This window comes from Peromyscus leucopus, chromosome 10 (assembly GCF_004664715.2).
Source record: "Peromyscus leucopus breed LL Stock chromosome 10, UCI_PerLeu_2.1, whole genome shotgun sequence".
Classification (NCBI taxonomy): domain Eukaryota; kingdom Metazoa; phylum Chordata; class Mammalia; order Rodentia; family Cricetidae; genus Peromyscus; species Peromyscus leucopus.
Window position 1 is genome coordinate 5,714,348 of NC_051071.1, and position 18,165 is coordinate 5,732,512.

General features: G+C 36.7%; 1 protein-coding gene across 4 annotated transcripts in view; it reads right to left on the bottom strand.

Moving 5' to 3' along the window:
• Positions 1-1,770: 1,770 nt before the first annotated feature.
• The window catches only part of Ppp4r3b (protein phosphatase 4 regulatory subunit 3B), a 58,111-nt gene continuing 41,716 nt past the window's right edge, over positions 1,771-18,165 (bottom strand). For 2 of the 4 annotated variants that reach the window (XM_037208916.1, XM_028891541.2), the window contains 5 exons: positions 16,007-16,176; positions 14,066-14,205; positions 13,513-13,697; positions 11,499-11,701; positions 1,771-3,322 (listed from right to left, as the gene is read on the bottom strand). In XM_037208916.1, coding sequence (XP_037064811.1) covers positions 3,227-3,322; positions 11,499-11,701; positions 13,513-13,697; positions 14,066-14,205; positions 16,007-16,176 — 794 coding nt within the window. In that variant the 3' untranslated portion in view covers positions 1,771-3,226. The remainder of the gene's footprint in view (positions 3,323-11,498; positions 11,702-13,512; positions 13,698-14,065; positions 14,206-16,006; positions 16,177-18,165) is intronic. The other 2 variants (XM_028891543.2, XM_028891544.2) reach the window with 2 other exon arrangements.

Genomic DNA, 18,165 nt, shown 5'->3' on the forward strand with positions numbered 1-18,165 from the left:
ATGCTTTCATTCATCCTTTTAGACACTGTTTGTGCTAAGCATGATACACACCAAGGGTATAGTAGTCAACCAGACTGACAGGGTTCCTGCTTTCATGGTGCTATCGAAGGCCCAAAGAGCAGTATTAAAAGGGGAAAGTGCAGTGATAACATGGCAGGCTGGCTGTGCTGCCTTGGGCAAGTAAGCTGTAAACTGATCAGGTGTTTACAGAAAAGAGGGTATACAGTAATTTAGAAACACATGCCTCGAAACTGAACCAGAACACGTGTGAATAGGAGGGCTAGCATATGAAAGGTGACAGACAGCAGGTTAGGGTAATGTGGAAAGCCTTGTGGGGAATTGGAAACTTCCATTTTTAAAGGTGTGGCTGCTGCAGCAAGACAGGAGAACTACTGTGGTTTTAGGTTTACCCAGTATGATGCAATCCAAAGGCAGTATCTTGGACAAAGGTAAGAGAGCTTTATATTTAAAGGACAAACAAGCCTTGTAAAATAAATGTGGGAGATGTAGAAAATTATAACTTTTTCTATAAATGTTGTTCTGAAAACAGACAAAAGGATCAACTGACTGACTAAACCTGTTGAGGAAAATGCTACTTACCAGTTGGTCTTTATAAGGCCCTGGAAAAAAATTCTAGTCTCTTTGCTTAAAGGTAATCAGAATGATCTTGCTTTCCAAAACTTAGTTACAATTTATACCCACCTTTTTCTAGTTACTGAACATTCTTTTTTTTTAAATAGACTTTTTGTATGTATATGGGCATGCATATGCCATTGTGCCTGTGGAGGTCAGGGGGCAATTTGTACTGTGTTGAGTTCCAGGGGTCAAACAGGCTTGGCAGCAAATTCCTTTACCCACTTAGCAATCTTGCTGGCTTCAACTGGGATTTTTCTAAAATTTCATCTTATCTGCTTGAATCTAAAATTATACTTTAAGCTCCAACCTTCAAAAAAACCAGTGATGAAAACAAAAAAAATCAATCTGTTTCACACAACTTTTTATTAAAAAGAGCTTTTTATTAGGTACATGTTTACAGGTATTTTTAGGACCTAAGGCATACACATGTGTGCTCTGACTTGAACTGAGTGGAGATAATGCACCCCAGCCTGCATCAGGGTCGTCACTTAGTACAGAGGCTAATGTGGAATCTTCCTAGTTGTGCCTTCCAAGGATCCTTTCTTCTTGAAGGTGAGCATATGTATTACACAACTGTTGCCCTTGTATTTTAAGAAAACATTTATTTCTGCTATAAGAAACACTTTCCCATAATAATGACTTAAAAGTTTGAAGTTCCTCAGAAAGGAAAAATCAAAGGAGTCTTTATAAGGTACAGAGATGACACTTTGAACTTCAAGTTACATAGGAACAGAACAGTGTTATAGGTCAGGGCTGCTTAGATTCTAAGCAGTCTAAGTGCTATGATGGAAAAGGCTTGGTAACACCTGCTTGGAAGAATGCCTATCATATAAGTCAATGATGCTAGTTGAAGGTATCACAGGTCACTTATGATATGAAGTGGAGGCTTGCTGTATGTGCACCTTTGTTTAGAGGTCAGAATGGCTTCATGCTGTGGTACTCTGATATGTTTGACCAATGTTTACCTCCTGTAAGCAGTATTTATGGTTGACTCTTGCTTTTTAAGACTTTCTGACCTAGTGGTTTATAGCAAGTCTTTATGGATTTTGTAAGCTTTTAAAAGATAATGTAAATTGGACATATCTCAAAAATAGAATTTACTTATATTTACAACAAAACAAACACAAGTCTCAATCATGGAATTACAGGGTCACATTTTAATTCTCAAATTTTACATCAATATCACCACATGTATACAAATGGTGTAAAACAAGTACAGTGGTATTTTTAATACAAAATAAACATCTGTTTTATGGAAAAACTATACTTCATATCTACACAGACAGCCCATCTTTTCCAAACAATAGCCAAAATTAAAATTAACTCCAAAATCTCCAACACAGGAAACTGCTTTTAAGCTATTCCAGGAAAAATGGACCCACAACACATTACAGAGCTGATTGAAAGACTGGAGCTGGAATTTTTATTTTTATTTATTTTTATTTTTCCCAATGCATTCAATTGTAGTTTGGGGTCATTTTTCTCATCTCAGCAATGATCTCAGATCACAGATGAGCAAACTAACATTAAAATATTTACAATTAACTTGCTGTTCTAAAAATAAAAGCTCTTAATAGTTTGCCTCAATTATTTTAAATTCATTTACGTACATGGAATGTGCTTTTTACTCTCTTAAAAAAGCAGCTTTCATGTTACACCCTTGTCTGTGGAAAAGCTTCCCATGCTATGCTGCGTGACTCTAGGATAAAATGGCTTCTGGATAGTAAATGCCACTTAATTCAGCACCATTCTTTATTGGTCTCTATAAATTTGTCAGCAGCCCCAGAAGACCCAGACCTAACTTTACTGAGAAAGCAGAAAGACTGTACTGGGGGAGTACTGGGAACACCCTCTTCTAGCTACTCCTGAGTTTTCAAGAGGACCATTTCAGAATACTGCTGTTACCTCTAAAGTGCTGACTTTGAAAGTTCTATTAAGAAAACTATCCATTTGGAACCCAGCTTGGTTTTTTGTTTTTTGAATGTACTAGAAGTCTCTGGTGTAGAGAAATTGGTATGTGCTGTTACCTAGGGTATATGTCCTGTCAAACACCAAAGGCTGACTTCTGTGAAATCTTTAAAGAAATGGTCCCAACAACGTAACTTCATTTCAAATTACAGCTCAGTTCGTTTTACATAAAAAAGTTCTTTTTAAAAAGAGGCAGCTGATTAAAACAACAACATGGCCAGCACCATTATACAAGCAATGTTATTGGGTACTGAAGTCTCACGATGTTCTATAGGTTGGACCCCCTGAAGCAACCCTGCATTAACAACCCTTCCTCCCCCAAACCTGAGACTTTCCTCGCTGGGAAGCTTTCACCCAGGCTCCAACAATCATTCCTTCTTCTTCTTCCTCTTCTGATTTCGGACAGCCCAAAAGGCAAACCGTTAATCAGTAGGAAATAATTAAGTTCTCAGGGAGCCTGGTTTTTCTTAAACAACTACACTTTCCTATCTGATAACTGAGTCTCTGCTACTCCGTGTGTGTGTTGAGTTCCATGAGAAAGCTTTCCGAGTCAGACTTGAGCTCAGTGAGCAGCTGCAGCGTTTTAGTAAGACCATGTGTTGGGAGTCTCCCAGCAAGAATTCTATGAGCCAAGTCGAGGTCTTTTCCTGGGGGATGATTCTTCTTCCTCATCTTCCTCTTCATCATCTGGATAGTCCACTAAGCCAACCAAACTCCCCTATGGAAGAATGAAAAACATGCCTTAACACATGTAACCTTAAAAAAAAAAAAACCAAATTAGCATGAAAAACAGCACGGAACAAATATAGTCAGTAAGAAATATTAAAAGGCATTTTTCTAACTAGCATATCTGATATTGAGACATCTGAATGGAAGAGAGGAACTGCTGTGGCAGTCCCACCCTCAGCTGTTCTGCTGTTTCTTGGCTTTTTCATGAGCCTTCAGAATTCACTTTAACAAAATGTCATTAGGAAAATGACTTTCCCCCTACTTCAAACAGTAAGACCAACAACACCTGGAGAAAAGATGAAAGGCACCTTGGACATAAACTAGTTCATTTCTTTCACTTCATCTGAGAAGTCTCTAGTTTTTACGTAAGTTTATTTCATTATCAAGTATACATTATTTTTTTTTCATTCTATTGAATAATCGCCACCCCCACCCCAGACAGCATTCCTCTGTGTAACAGCTCTGACTGTCCTGGAACTCACTCTGTAGACCAGGCTGGCCTGAAACTCCCCTCTCCCTGCCTCTGCCTCCGAGTACTGGGATTAAGGTCATGTGCTACCACCGACTTTTTAAAGAACAATTTAAATGGCTGGAGATAGATAATAAAAACAAGAAATGGTTTCAAAAAGCTAATGGCTAAAAATAAGGAGGTATATTTCAGGGTTTGGGCACTCTGCAAAAAACGGCATTTTCAGGATTGCACTCATTTTGGACCAATTCTATGAAATTTATGCATGACCTACAGGTTAAGGGGTTATTAATACTGTTGGGTTCAAACCCTTTGTACCTCTCGAAGCTAAACAAATCAATCAAAGTAACCTGTCCTTCATAAGTGGCTCCATAAGTAAACACAAATAGTCCTGAAAGTAACAAAGAATAACTAAAACACTGTAATATCAGTCAGAAGGACTCTGAGCATCTAGAAGCAGTTATCAGTCTATGAACTAAAGAAGGCATTATTTAGAAAATTCCTAATTCTGGCTTAGCTAAATCACACATCTTAAGTTTGAATTAGAAAGAGGGTTGGGCGGCGGTGGCACAAGCCTTTAATCCCAGTACTTGGGAGATAGAGCCTATGAGTTCGAGGCCAGCCTGGTCTACAGAGCGAGATCCAGAACAGGCTCCAAAACTACGTGGAGAAACCCTGTCTCAAAAAACAAAACAAAACAAAACAAAGAGGTGTATGGTTTAAGTGTTAGGACATACTGATTTCATTGTCTGATTTCGGATTTCAATGCTGTTACATTTGTATAGGAGAGTTCAGTGACTAAAGCTCCTAGAAGTCTTATAATCATTTACTATGTGCTTAAATTATCTAAAATGAAAGTAAATTTAAAAGATACAGATCTACAAAGAAAATGAGAAAAAAGAAAGTTACCAAGGCATTTTTTTTTTTAATAGAAAAACTAGAGGCAAGGTAACTTGCATAACTGGAAGAAAGCAAGAACTAAACATATACAAGGGATAAAGAAATGCAAATGGAACTGATTTATCCCAAGACTCCAGAACAGAGCAGGCAATAAAAACATAACACTGAGGAAAAGAGGAAGACAAGCTGGCCAAACAGATTCAGTCTCTTGACAGCCAAGAAATCCTTTCATGTTACTATGAAATTATAGGAAATATGAATTCCAAAAAATCTGGTACTTAAGGCAATGAGTAACAGACTGAAAAATTGGAAAATTTAAACTCTGAATACCAGCTCCCCATAACCCCAAGCCTTCTCGCAGAACACAAAGCCTACACTTCCCAGATGTAACAAAAGAGTTAAGCTGTAAAAATGAACACCATGGTGAGGTCAGTGGAGGGTGGTGGTGGGAGTAGGTGGGGTCCTGGTGCCTGAGAGTGGGGAAGAACTAAGTTAAGCAAGCTCCTCTGTCTAAAGCAAATCACTGCTTTAAATCCACAGTAGAGTGACCCCTCTCAAGCGTACAAGTCAGTGTTCTTAGTGTCAAAATGTTATACAACTATCCCTCCTAATTTCTAACATCTTCAACCTTCCTTCCCAGTAACGTCCCTAACCCATTAACTGCCATTCCCCATAGCTCCTTCTTTCCAGGGTACAAGCAACCACTGATCTACTTGCCTTCCACCCCCAACCCCTGAAGGATTTATTCCCAGCAATTCATGTAACATGTAATACATTGTACGGACTGCTAGTCTATGTCGTAGCACTTAATTACTGTTTCATTTCTTTTTCTGGCTAATAGCACTATTGGCCCAATTCATGAGTTGGCAGGCATTTGTGTTGTCCACTTTTTTTTGCCATTATGAATAATAATGTCAACAATCACATACTAATTTTAGAATCAACATATTTTCAGTGTTTCTCTGAGACAGGATTGCTATGTAGTCCATGATGGTCTTTAACTCACAATCAGTCTTCAGAATGCTGCTCACACACACAGCTTGTTTCAACTTTTCTGTAGAAATGGGACTGCTTGCTGGGTCCTATAGTTAATGTGCTTAGCTTCGGGAGAGTGGGAATTGGGCCTACTAGTCTGTGTTCCAAAGCTGCTATTTCATGTTACCTCCCCATCAGCAATGAATATGGCTTGCAATTTCTCTGTATTCTAGCCAACATTTGTCCATTAAAAAAAAATACAGCTGTTCTAGTGGGTGTGAACTGCTTATTATGTTACTTAAAAAAAAATCTTTGGGGAATGTGTATGAGTATAAACATTTCTGCCATGGGGCATGTGCAGTGTGTAGTAAGTAAGGAAGACAACCTTGGGTGTTGATCTTCACATTCTATCTTGTTTACATCAGAGACTGTGGCCTGCTGTTGCATATGCCATGCTAGCTGATCTAAAGCTTGTGGGGATTTTCATGGCTCCTCCCATCTTGCAGCGGAATGCTGGAATAACAAAGGGCACCTTTTTTGAGTCCCTGGGATTCTGAAGCTGGATCATCTTTATGCTTCCACAGCAAGCGCTTTGCTCATGGACCATCTTTTCTGGGGATTCTCATGGCTCCTCCTATTGCAGTGGGAATGCTGGCATAACAAAGGCACCTTGTGTGGGTTCCTGGATTCTGAACCCAGACCTTCTCACAGCAAGGGCTTTCTTTACCTAGGAACCATCCCTTCAGCTCTTTGCTGTGCTTTTGTTTTTATTTGTCTCAGTAATGATAACAAACATTTTCTCATGTGCTTATTTAGGTTATTTGTATATTTATTTCCTTTGGAGAAATGTCTGTGTATGTCCTTTGGGGTTTGATTACTGGTAAGAGTCCTTGATATGCTCTGGACCCAACTTCTTACAGGCTTTGCAACTCATGTGGTGGCCTATCCTTTTTACTTAATACCATGTAATTTCTGATCATGATGCCATCTTTTTCTCTTTTGTCATATATGCTCTGGGTATTATATATAACTACCTAATTTAAGGTCATGGCTATTTATTCCTGTTTTCTGAGAGCTCTGTATTTATGTTTAGGTCTTTTAAGTTTGTATTAAGTGAGTTAGGAGTTGAGTATCTCTCTTGCATGTGGTTAACCAATATGTAGTATTAGTTGAAAAGAATTTTTCTTTTTTCTAATAAAATTTATTTATTTTTGTTATTTCGAGACAGGGTTTCTCTGTGTATAACAGCCAGCCCTAGCTGTCCTGGAACTTGCTTTATAAACTAGCCTGGCCTCAAACTCAGGGATCTGCCTGCTTTTGCCTCCTAAATTCTGGGATTAAAGGCATAAGCCACCACGCCTGGTCGTTTATTTTTATTTTATGTGCATTGGTGTTTTGCCTGCATGTTTATCTGTGTGAAGGTGTCAGATACCCTGGAATTGGAGTTAGAGTCAGTTGTGAGCTGACATATGGATACTAGAAATTGACCCTGGGTCCTGTTTTTAACTGCTGAGCCCTCTCTCCAGCCCTGAAAACAATTTTTCTTATTGAACTATCTCACACCTTTTTAAAACCTGCCATTCTTCCTCCTCTGTAGTACTCCCCACCCCACCTTACCCCTCCCCCAATTCCTGAGACCTTCAGGACTCATAATACTTCTGGCCTGGCAGCCTCCTAAATAGCTTGGACTGCAGAGGTAGGTAATCATAGCTTCTAGGGAGTTTTCTTGTTTTGAGACAAGAGCTTGTCATGTAGATGGGAACTCAGCATATAGCACACACAGTCTTCAAAGCTGGAACCTTGTTGCCACAGACTCCCAACTGCTGGGATTATAGGCATGTGCAACCATGCCTGGTTAATTTTTGTTTTGTTTTGTTTTTATGAAAGAAAATCCAATAACCACCAGACACATAAGGAGTAAAGGATCAAAACAATTAACTAAATTAACTGTAAAAGAGGATAATCTTTTTTTCTCACTGCAACAGAGTAAATTATAATCAAATATAGTTTGAAATATGCAACATTTTACCATATAATAAGAAATTATACAGTGATAGTTTTGGTTGTTTCAGTAAATGTACTAATACCTTACAATCATGGTTAAATAATAGCAGTGACAGCAACATTCTGTCTTGTTCCTGATTAAGTGGGAATATCCCTAATATTTCCTAAGTACAAAACTAACTTTTGGGGGCTGGAGAGATGGCTCAGAGGTTAAGAGTACTGCTTGCTCTTCCAAAGGTCCTGAGTTCAATTCCCAGCAACCACATGGTGGCTCAAAACCATCTGTAATGAGATCTGGTGCCCTCTTCTGGCCTGTGGGGATATGTATAGACAGAACAATGTGTACATAATAAATAAATAAATCTTTAAAAAACAAAAAAAACCCGTAACTTTTGGTGTTAGACAGCATGTTAAGAAATTATCCATTTGTTCCTATTTTACTGAGTATTTGCACTTGAAAATAGGGTAATGCAAATTCTATTGCAGACAAATGTACAATCAGAAATGATATATGTAAAGTTCACTTTGCTATGATGCTTGTAACTACAAGAAACTGTGGTAATTCTCAGTAACAGGGTTAGTTATTCATCTCTTTAAACATTCTGACTTGGAAAGCCTACTAAAAGTAATATATAGGGTTTCCTTCTTTATTCTATAGCAGAAGTAGTGTTTGTTTTAGCATCCACCAAGTTTCTCAATCTGGTTTTGTTGTTTTGAGACAGGATTTTCCAATAGTATCCCAGGCTAGATACCTTGGCCTCCAGAGTGCTTGGCTTATAGGCATGCTTCACTATACCTGCTTTCAACTGATTCTGTAAACATTCTTTCCCATAGAAATGAGATGCTATATACTAAACAATGGAAATATATTGTTTTTATAGCATTCATATTAATTTCACTAGTAGCTGATACCTTTGCAGCCTTCAACTGTAGCAGTTAACACTGATTCTAAAACTAGAGGCCACTACTGATGAAGAATCAGCTACTATTTAGAAATATGGCCATTATTTGTTACAAGTTTGTGAACTAATTAAATTTACTTCTGCGTATTCATCATTTTTTGGTGTGAAACTCTATACTGATGAGAGTCTTTGCTTTCTAAGAACAGCACTAGTTTTATCTATTGCTCCAGAAGATGTAGAACAAATATATTTTGGCATCAATGAGGTAAAAAGTACATTTGTACTTTCATGTTACTGAAAATAATTATCTAGAAGTTAAGAAATTAAACTCAAGAAAGCAGCTGGCTAATTAATAGCTCATCTGATCAATCAGAAAACATCATCCAATAAAAAAAAATAGAAAATGTTCTAAAACTGAAGAATAAATGTTTAATTTCAGAATATAAGACTAAAACCCACAATGTTTTTAGGAAAAAGATAAAAGAGCTGAGGAATAAGAAGAATTTCTTTACAGCAGTAAGCTTCGACCTTAGAGAGGCCTGTCAATCTGGTTCTGTACTGTATTCTGTCAATCAAGATGGCTAGAACAATAACATTTTCATACTTGTATGGTCTCAGGTTTTACCTCTCATGATATACTACATAAAAATGAAGCATTAAGTCAAAAAAGAGTACAGAGAGCTGGGTTCTAGGAGAGATACAGTCTAAGACAGAGGGGAGATATGGAGGTTTAGGGCAATGGTTAAGGAGGGGTCCTAGTAGCAGGGTTGAACTACATTCCCTATGAGTAGTGAGGCTTCTAAGACGCCCCACCCCCAAAAAAACCAAAAAACAAAAAACAAAAAACAGGCATTTGCCATGCTATTGGCTGTCTACCCTATTGATAAGATATCACACACTGTAAAAAACCAAGCTACAAACCAGAATGGAAAACTGGTCAAAGTGCTGAGATTATGAGACTGTTAAATGCTATCTAGTGAGAAGACAACACAGAATGTAGTCAGGCAGTGGTGGTACATTCCTTTAATCTCAGCACCTGGGAGGCAGATCTCTGTGAATTCAAGGTCAGACTGGTCTACAGAGCAAGTTCCAGGATATCCAGAGCTACACAGAGAAACCCTGTCTTGAAAAACAAAAAGGAAAAAGAGAAAAAAGAAAATGCTTGGATCTCACCGAAATACAACTTTATGGAGCTCTAACCAAGAGCTTGCCTCACGACAGTGCTGAAGATACACTGAGAAGAGCTTACTTACATATTTCTGTTCAACAGTAAACTCAGACTTAAAAGAAAAAAAAAAAAACAAACATGCATTCTCTTTAGTTGGATCTTCTTTATGTTTTTATCTTATTTACTTTTAAGTGGTCTCCCTACGTATCTCTGGCTAGCTTAGAACTCACTAAGTAGACCAGGCTGGCCTCAAAAGCACAGAAATGTACCTGCTTCTGCCTCTTTCTATAGAATGCTGGGATTAAGGAATCTGCCACCATGCTGGCTATTTTTTTTTAATTGTTTTTTGCTTTTGAGACAGGGTTTCTTTGTGAATCCCTGGCTATCCTGGAACTTGCTCTGTACATCAGGCTGGCCTTGAACTCACAGAGATCCGATTACCTCTGTCTCTTGAGTGCTCATTTTTAATTTTTTAAATGTTTGTGGTTGTTTGACTGTAACATTAGGATGTGTGGCTTTGTTGGAGTGGGTATGGCATTGGAGGAAGTGTGTCACTGTGGGGGTGGGCTTTGAGAGGTTTCCTCTGCTCAGGATACCACCCAGCGTCTCAGTTGACTGCCTATTGCCTGCAAGATGTAGGATTCTCAGCTAACTACTCCAGCACCACATCTCCCTGTATGTTGCCATGCTTCCCATCATGATAATGGACTGAATCTTTCAAACTGTAAGGGAGCCACTCCAATTAAATGTCTTCCTTTGTAAGAGTTGCCAAGGTCATGGTGTCTCTTCACAGCAATAGAAACCCTAACTAAAACAATGTTAGTGCTCAGACTGAATCAAGTTTGGTTTCATACTATGTTAATATATCCTTATATTTGTTCATCTACCAGCAATTGTCCTGTATTTATACTTCTTAAAGCTAATTATGCCTTTCCTAGGGGGAAAAGGATGGTTTCATATAATGAAAACTGTGAAAGTTTAAAAGAGGTAGACAAATGAAGAAGTTTGAAATATAAACTTGTTTATAATATTAAACCAATGAGAAATACATTTGCTATGAAAATTATAGAAAGGCTAATACTCTTAACTGAAAAAAAAAATCATTCAAATTAAGAAAAATATAAACCAATTTTATAAGGCACTATGAACAGACAAAACACCGAAGAGCAAATTCAACCTTACTACTGTTAGTAGATACATACTGGGGAAAGAGATCACACACATACCCTTACCCAACTGGTGAAGAGATAAAAAATAATTTTAACAACACTGTTAATGCTATACTGCACCAGGTATACTCATACACTGATCACAGGAACAAAAACTGGTACAGACCTTTGAAGAGGATTTTAACAATGTGTATAAAGACATTCCATTAATAATTTATTCAACAAAATATTTTAAAGTATAACACTAATAGACCAGTGATGTAACAGAACCAACTTAAATGCCACAATATAGAGCTGGTGCTTGGGGAGGGAGGGAGAATATGCTCACATATATTATGACTTTAGCTAAATAAAATGACCAAAAAGTCCTAAGAACAGAAGAAAAAAAAATGTTTATCCTAAAATTTCTATGACATGCAAGGTGAACCTTAAGAGTTTGCAAATGATGTTGGGAGTCAGCTTCTGAGAACAACATAACTTTTTCATTCTTTGAAATTTGTATCTAATCATCTTGATTCAACAGAGTAGTTTTACAGATGGAAAAGGCAAAGTGTGTGTGTAGTGCTTATTTCACGTACCTTAGTGGCTGTTACTGATGCAGCCAAGTTTGTAGTTTTGGAAGAGGACCCATTAGAACTCGCCGGTGTTGTCTGAGCCACCACAGACTTATTGTTTGTGCTGTTTGCTCCATTAGCAGCACTGGGGGAATGGGAGAAAGTAAATCTGAAGCCACCAGAGGATGTCCTTTTGGGAAGGTTTTCCTTGTCTTCACTTTCTTTTGCTAAAGCAAAAGTAAAATGGAGTCTGTATTAAATACTGTTAAATCAAAGCAGTTTGCCTCTGCTTTCTAAGAGTACAAGGTACATACATATTCCTGTTGGTCAGGACCTTAGGAACCTCACAGAGCAGAACCAACCTTCTTACAGTAGAAGGTATACTGCTTTAACTCAGTGTTTACTTAGAAAGTCATTCACAGTCTGAGTTCTCTTACTGTCTTCCACTCACTGACTCTGAGTTCTTGACCCCCTTACAAGTCACCACTTCACGTGCCTCAAGACAACTCACTCCCTAAAAACTCAACGTTCCTTTACTTATTTCTTCTAGTGTAAGTGTCCACTTATTTCTTTTATAGTCTAAGTGTCCAAACCCGTTTCAAGTCTGGTTAATATTCTGTGAACACATTTCCTAACAGCATGCACCCAACAATGGATGAAATACTTAAGCAGGCCTTTCTGCTTCTTTTGACAATATTGAGAGCAGTATCTCTACAGACTGAAAGAAAAGCACCTGTTCTAGGATGGGGATATATAGCTTAGAGGCAGAACACTAGCCAAACACACTCAAGGCCCTGAGTTCAAGCTCTAGCAATTACATAAATAAAAAGTAAATAATGTTCTTTAGAACACCAATAATTCCCTTGTGTGGAATGCATGGCACACATGAATAGGAAATGAGACTGGAGAACAGCTGAAAGAAAATGTACTAAGTCAACTGAATGAGCTTTATAAGAAGAGATGCCTGTAGAATATGTCACATTCAAAATACGTCCAAGAGATAATTTTGCCTTTCAACACATAAATTTTTATTCAACATTCAAAGGGTATTTGCAGGTCAGTGTTCTTTAGGACACAGAATTAAAAGATACAAGCAATATCTTAGTTCTATACAACAAGAAGGAGAATTCACCCCTTCACCCTTTGAGGCAATGTCTAAGGTGCCTTAGGCTGGTCTCAAACTTGCTTTGTAGCTGAGGATCACCTTCAACTTCTAATCCTCCTGCCTCCACATCTGGAGTGCTGAGGTTAGGGGAGGGTTTTTGCTTTTTTTGGAGATAGGGTCTTCTGCCTGACTGAGTTCACTGTGCTTCTATGGCCTCAGTCCAAGAATGCTGGGATTACAGGTGTATGCCACCATGCCCAGCTTCCCCCATTATATCTTTAAGCAACTTTAATAAAAGCAGAACTTTCAAAAAGCAAAGTTACTTCTTTGAGCTCAATTTGCTCAGGTTGTAAATATCAGAGGTAGAGTTTTCTAAACATCTCTGGTTATAGTCTCAGTTACTTAATTATAAGCACTCAAACAATTCAATCATAATGAAAATCCTCAATGAAATTCATTTTCGTAAAGAAACAAAGCCAAGACTGGTCTGCTCAGACAGTATAGACAACAAATTTCTGAGGACAGGTGTAGTGGCATACACAGTGATCACAGCATTTGAGAAGCTGAGATTGGGTTACAGTGAGTTCTAGGTCAGAACAAGGCTACACATTGAGACTTTGCTTTAAATAATAGTATAAACTGAAATTTTTTAAACCCAAAATGAATAGCACCAAAAATATCATCTTTCAAGGAAAACATTTTTAAATATAAACATCTAAAATATTTTGGAAAATGTGGATTACTTTAAAAACAGAGTATAATTCAGCATACAATTCCTGTATTTGTTTTACAAACCTTGGCTAGACTTTCCCAAACAAGTAAAGGTTAATTATTCCTATGAGTGTGTGTGTGTGCAGTGCTGAGAATTAAATTCAGGCTGTCAGTTTTACTAACAGAGAGGCAGTACTATATGAACATTCAGGATTTTAGTACCTTTTTTAGTCTCCATAAATTTTTCATAGCTATCTGGAAAATCATCTTCAGTCTTAGATTTTTCGATTGGTGTCACAACTGCCTTTCCTTCTTCATCATCATCCTCATTAAACCACATTTCTTCATCATCTTCCAAGGCTTTTGCATCTCTGCGAAATCGGTTACTACGCAATATAGATGGTACACTGTAAGAAATATATTACCGATATTGACTAATGACTACAAGGTCATGACCAGATAAATCTGAGAAGGATAAATACCAGGATGAACTAATGTACTTTTAAGTTATGATGTACAGTACATCGAAATTATCTCAGTCATCATGTACGATGTAGTCAGAGAACTCTTCAAATGTTTATGCATGTTGTAAACTAAATTAAGAATCCATCTTGAGTTACTACATACAGTATTAAGTTATATAATAGAAGGGACAAGAAGGACAGTTGACCTAACTAAATATTCTATGCAAATAGAATATTTCACATGTTAAGATCTAAACTGTGGACAATTTCGTACTTAATTTTGCTTTCTACAAAATACACTTAAACAATACCTGTTCAATTTCTGATTTTGTCTGTCTTTTTCTTGTTCATACTTAGTCTTCAATCCTTTGAATGTCTGAACATATTCAATCGATTCAAGTGCTTTATAAAAGTTTTCGACTATATGTGCAGTAAGAGACTTGATATCTTCCTGTATAGGCAATAAATTCATATTTATAAAACAATATAATACTTGTTGAGAGAAAAATTTAAAAAAAAACTTGAATAGTTCCAAAGTTGATCAAAAAAGGTTTTTCAAAATCACCTTCTAAAAATAAATGTCCTAGATTCCTTATACATGAGCCAGGACAGGACTCCACAGAGAACTTGGGCAAGGAGAGGCAGTTCACTGGAGCCCTTTAGGGGCTATAAGAACATTTGAAAAGCAATGGATTTAGTGTATGTCTTAGTGCTTTATACATTACTTCATAATTTAAAGAACACCTTTACAATTTTATATATGATTCTCACAATCCTATGAAATAAGTTATACTCATTTTACAAAAAGACAAAATTTAGGCCTTAAGAGCTTATTAGAAAACAAATGTTAAGTCTATATGTTCAGTAAATGTTAATGATTTCCTATTTAACTGCTGTCAAAGTAGGGTAAGTCCTATCTAAGTAGATAATAAGCAGATTCCTTTCATTTTATTGTATATACAAACAGGACAAACTACTTAACTGGAACTCTACATTTTCTACTTTGGTCAACTGTTGTAAATGGAACAAAGACATGTTAAGGTTGAAGATTCAGTATATTAAACATCAATTTTCAGGAAAAAAAAAATAAACTCTATCAAAGGCTTTGGGAGAGAGGTGTAAACTCTATTTTATCAGCATCTTACCAAAATGCTAAAGGAAAAACTGATCTAAGTCCATAGAAAGCTCACAAAAGGCAGAACAGAGAGCAGCTGAGACAATCAACTATGCTGCTTGTCTTCCAAGGCTAAACTAAATTCTGTCCTCTTCAACTCTTCAACAATTGTACTCCTGGCAAGCGGCCACTCTTAGAAAAACAACTGAGTTAGCTAAATAATCTCCATATAGGAACAACAAATGATTAGAAATCTGACTTGTAAGAAACAAAATAAGAGAATGAGATTTTAGCTTTCCCCCTTTTCACATTCTTTTCACGTGGCCATTTCCTTGATGAAAGGACTCGAGTATTTCTAGATGCACAAGAGGTGAACTGGTTGTGCTGACTGTAGGGATCAGCTTATCTCCAGTATGTGTGCACTACTCTCTCTCGCTCTTCTCATGAGAAAAAAAGTGCTGGGCCACAGCTGCAATTGCTGCATGTGCTTTTAATTGTCCTAAGGCTTCACTAGGAGGAGTCATTTCTGTTGCCTCAGTTTCCTGAACTGTAACAAAAGGCAGCTGGATTACTTCTAACTTCCCGGTTCTCTCATCCTTTAAATTTTAAAATTCCATCCTACTGTTAAGCATCTTGTATAAAATTCTACTAAAGAAAAACTTCAATTTTTTTGCATTCATACATTATTACTCCTATGATAGAAAACTGCTGCTTCACAATAGATCACAAGAATGTCTTGCTTGAAATGTCCAACATGCTACACATGATCCTAAAAATTTTCCCAAGAAAAATGAGCAAATATGAGTTACAAGACTTTAATTTCACTTTTCTTTTAAATGTCCTAATTTTCAATAGTGGTTTAGGGAGTGACCTGGTGGTGGAGCTTACCTACCACATAGAAGGACCCATATATGATCCCCAACAGTGACCCACCTCAAAGAAACCACTGTCATACTAACCATGTACAAGAAAGAATAAAAAGTGACTTTTAAAATTTCAATTTATTAGATTCTAAGACAAATAGAATAAGTAATTTCAGGAATATAGGATGAAAACTCAATTTGATTACATACAATTTTATTTTTATATAAAATTATGTTTATATATGATTACTAAGAGAGCTTTAATATTAACTTACCACTCTTATAAATTCAAACAATTCAATAACAGCTGAATTTAAGAGATTGTACCGAGTTCCGTTATCCAAAAGGGCATTTATAACTGGTTCAAAAAGATTTCCTTTGGTGATGTAACGATTATAAAATTCATCCTTAAGGCCAATTATCCGCCTCATAAAGCGAAGAGCACCTAATTAAAAAAATTTAAAAAGGGTTAGTGAATTTACCCAAGTTATCTTACAGATATTTTTGACATAAAGCAATGTTTAAAATTTTTCCAAAATAAGAAGTAAAATAGTACATGAAAAAAGGGGCTTTGAAACAAACAAACAACAACAAAAGTTTAGGAATCACAATTAGATTGGCTCAGTGGATTAGGGCTTGGTGACCAAATTCAACACCCATAACCCACCTGAAGGTGGGAGGAAAGAACTGATTCCACCAACCTATTCTCTAACACCGAAGACACGCCAGAGTGAGAATTACCTGTAGAATGCCAATGCTAGTAATACTTAAAGCAGGGATAGTGTATGCAGTACAGGAGGCCCAGAATTGGGAGGCTGAGTGGGCAAACGTGTGGCACAGACCATTGCATTTCTAGGGTAGGAATATGTGGGGGCAGATATTTGCTTTTAATTTTCTTGAAATCCAATCAAAGAGACTATCAGTAACATAACAGATCTAAACATTTAAAACCTTTTCAATGAAGAATGCAGATCTCCAACTACTCTTGATGCTTTTGTCTTGAACACTCACTTGTGAATCAATACTATGTTCATATTATGACATTATTTCCTTATTGGCCAATTATGTATGAATTATGGTAGATCAGAGATTACATTTGCTAACAAAAAACAAGAGTAATAATTAAGGACTATAACTTGGCATTTCATATTTTACAATATTGAAAACAGCATTCCCTTCTTTAATTAGCTTTTACTATTCAAATAGAATTAGCAATATTATTGCTAAAATGCTTACAGAACATCAAACACTGCAACTTTTATCCTTTATTTTTATGTGTTGATACTTTTTACCCTATAACTTCCCCCTTAGTTTAATTTCTTCTACAGATATCATTAGCCAGGACTTACAAATTTTATGTATCTCTCATTTTAACTCTGTTAAAGACATAAACTCATAAATGAAGAAACTGTGCCTGGTATAAAACGTGCACGCGCACCCCCCCCCAACTCCTCCCAATACAAACAAAACATGTACACACACTGCACAGACTTCTATGCTGCTGCTGAATGAACCAGGAGACTTTCCAACTATAGCTGCAACAGCTCTGCTCTGTTATGATGAAAACAATACAAAGATTTACATACTGAATTTCATCGAATCAGGGTTTATCAACGTAATGGGTACAATATGTAATCATCTACAGGACTATTTATGGAAAACCTAACATGAAAACATAAATTCTTTCAAAATTAGCATACCAATGTAATTCCAAAATGAGATGAACTGATTATAACTTTTATGTTATCATTAAAGAATAAATGTCTAGGGGGCTGGAGAGATGGCTCAGCAGTTAAGAGCACTGGCTGTTCTTCTAGAGGTCCTGAGTTCAATTCCCAGCACCCACATGATGGCTCACAACTGTCTGTCACTCCCGTTAAAGGGGATCTAGCACCTTCACACAAATGTACATGCACATAAAAATAAATCATTGTTTTTTTTTTTAAAAAAAGAATAAATGTCTATAGATAACCAAGAAAAATATGAAAATTAATGGGGCAAACTCAAAAGGCAGGCATTTAAATCTTCTAGAACTATAACAATACTGTTATCATTTCATCTGATGAGATTAAATAATATATATTGCAGAAATAAGGTACAAGTGTTTTATTAATTTACTATATAGTAGAAGTGGCATTTTCATTCCATGGAAAAAGTTTATTTAATGAAGGTGTTGACATAGGTGGCTAACTATCATACCACATTCTAAAATACATTCCATATATATTACACAAGCAAACACAAAAAGCAAATAATAAAAATACTGAAGAGAATATTTGTATTATCTTACAACATAGAAAAGTTCCTAAGCATGACGACTCCAAACATAAATGGAAGGAAGGTAAACTAAATTTATAATAAACCATGAAGCATTTTTAAAATGTGTATGTGCCAATATGTGAATGTCTGTGTGTTAGGTGTGTCATCCACCTTG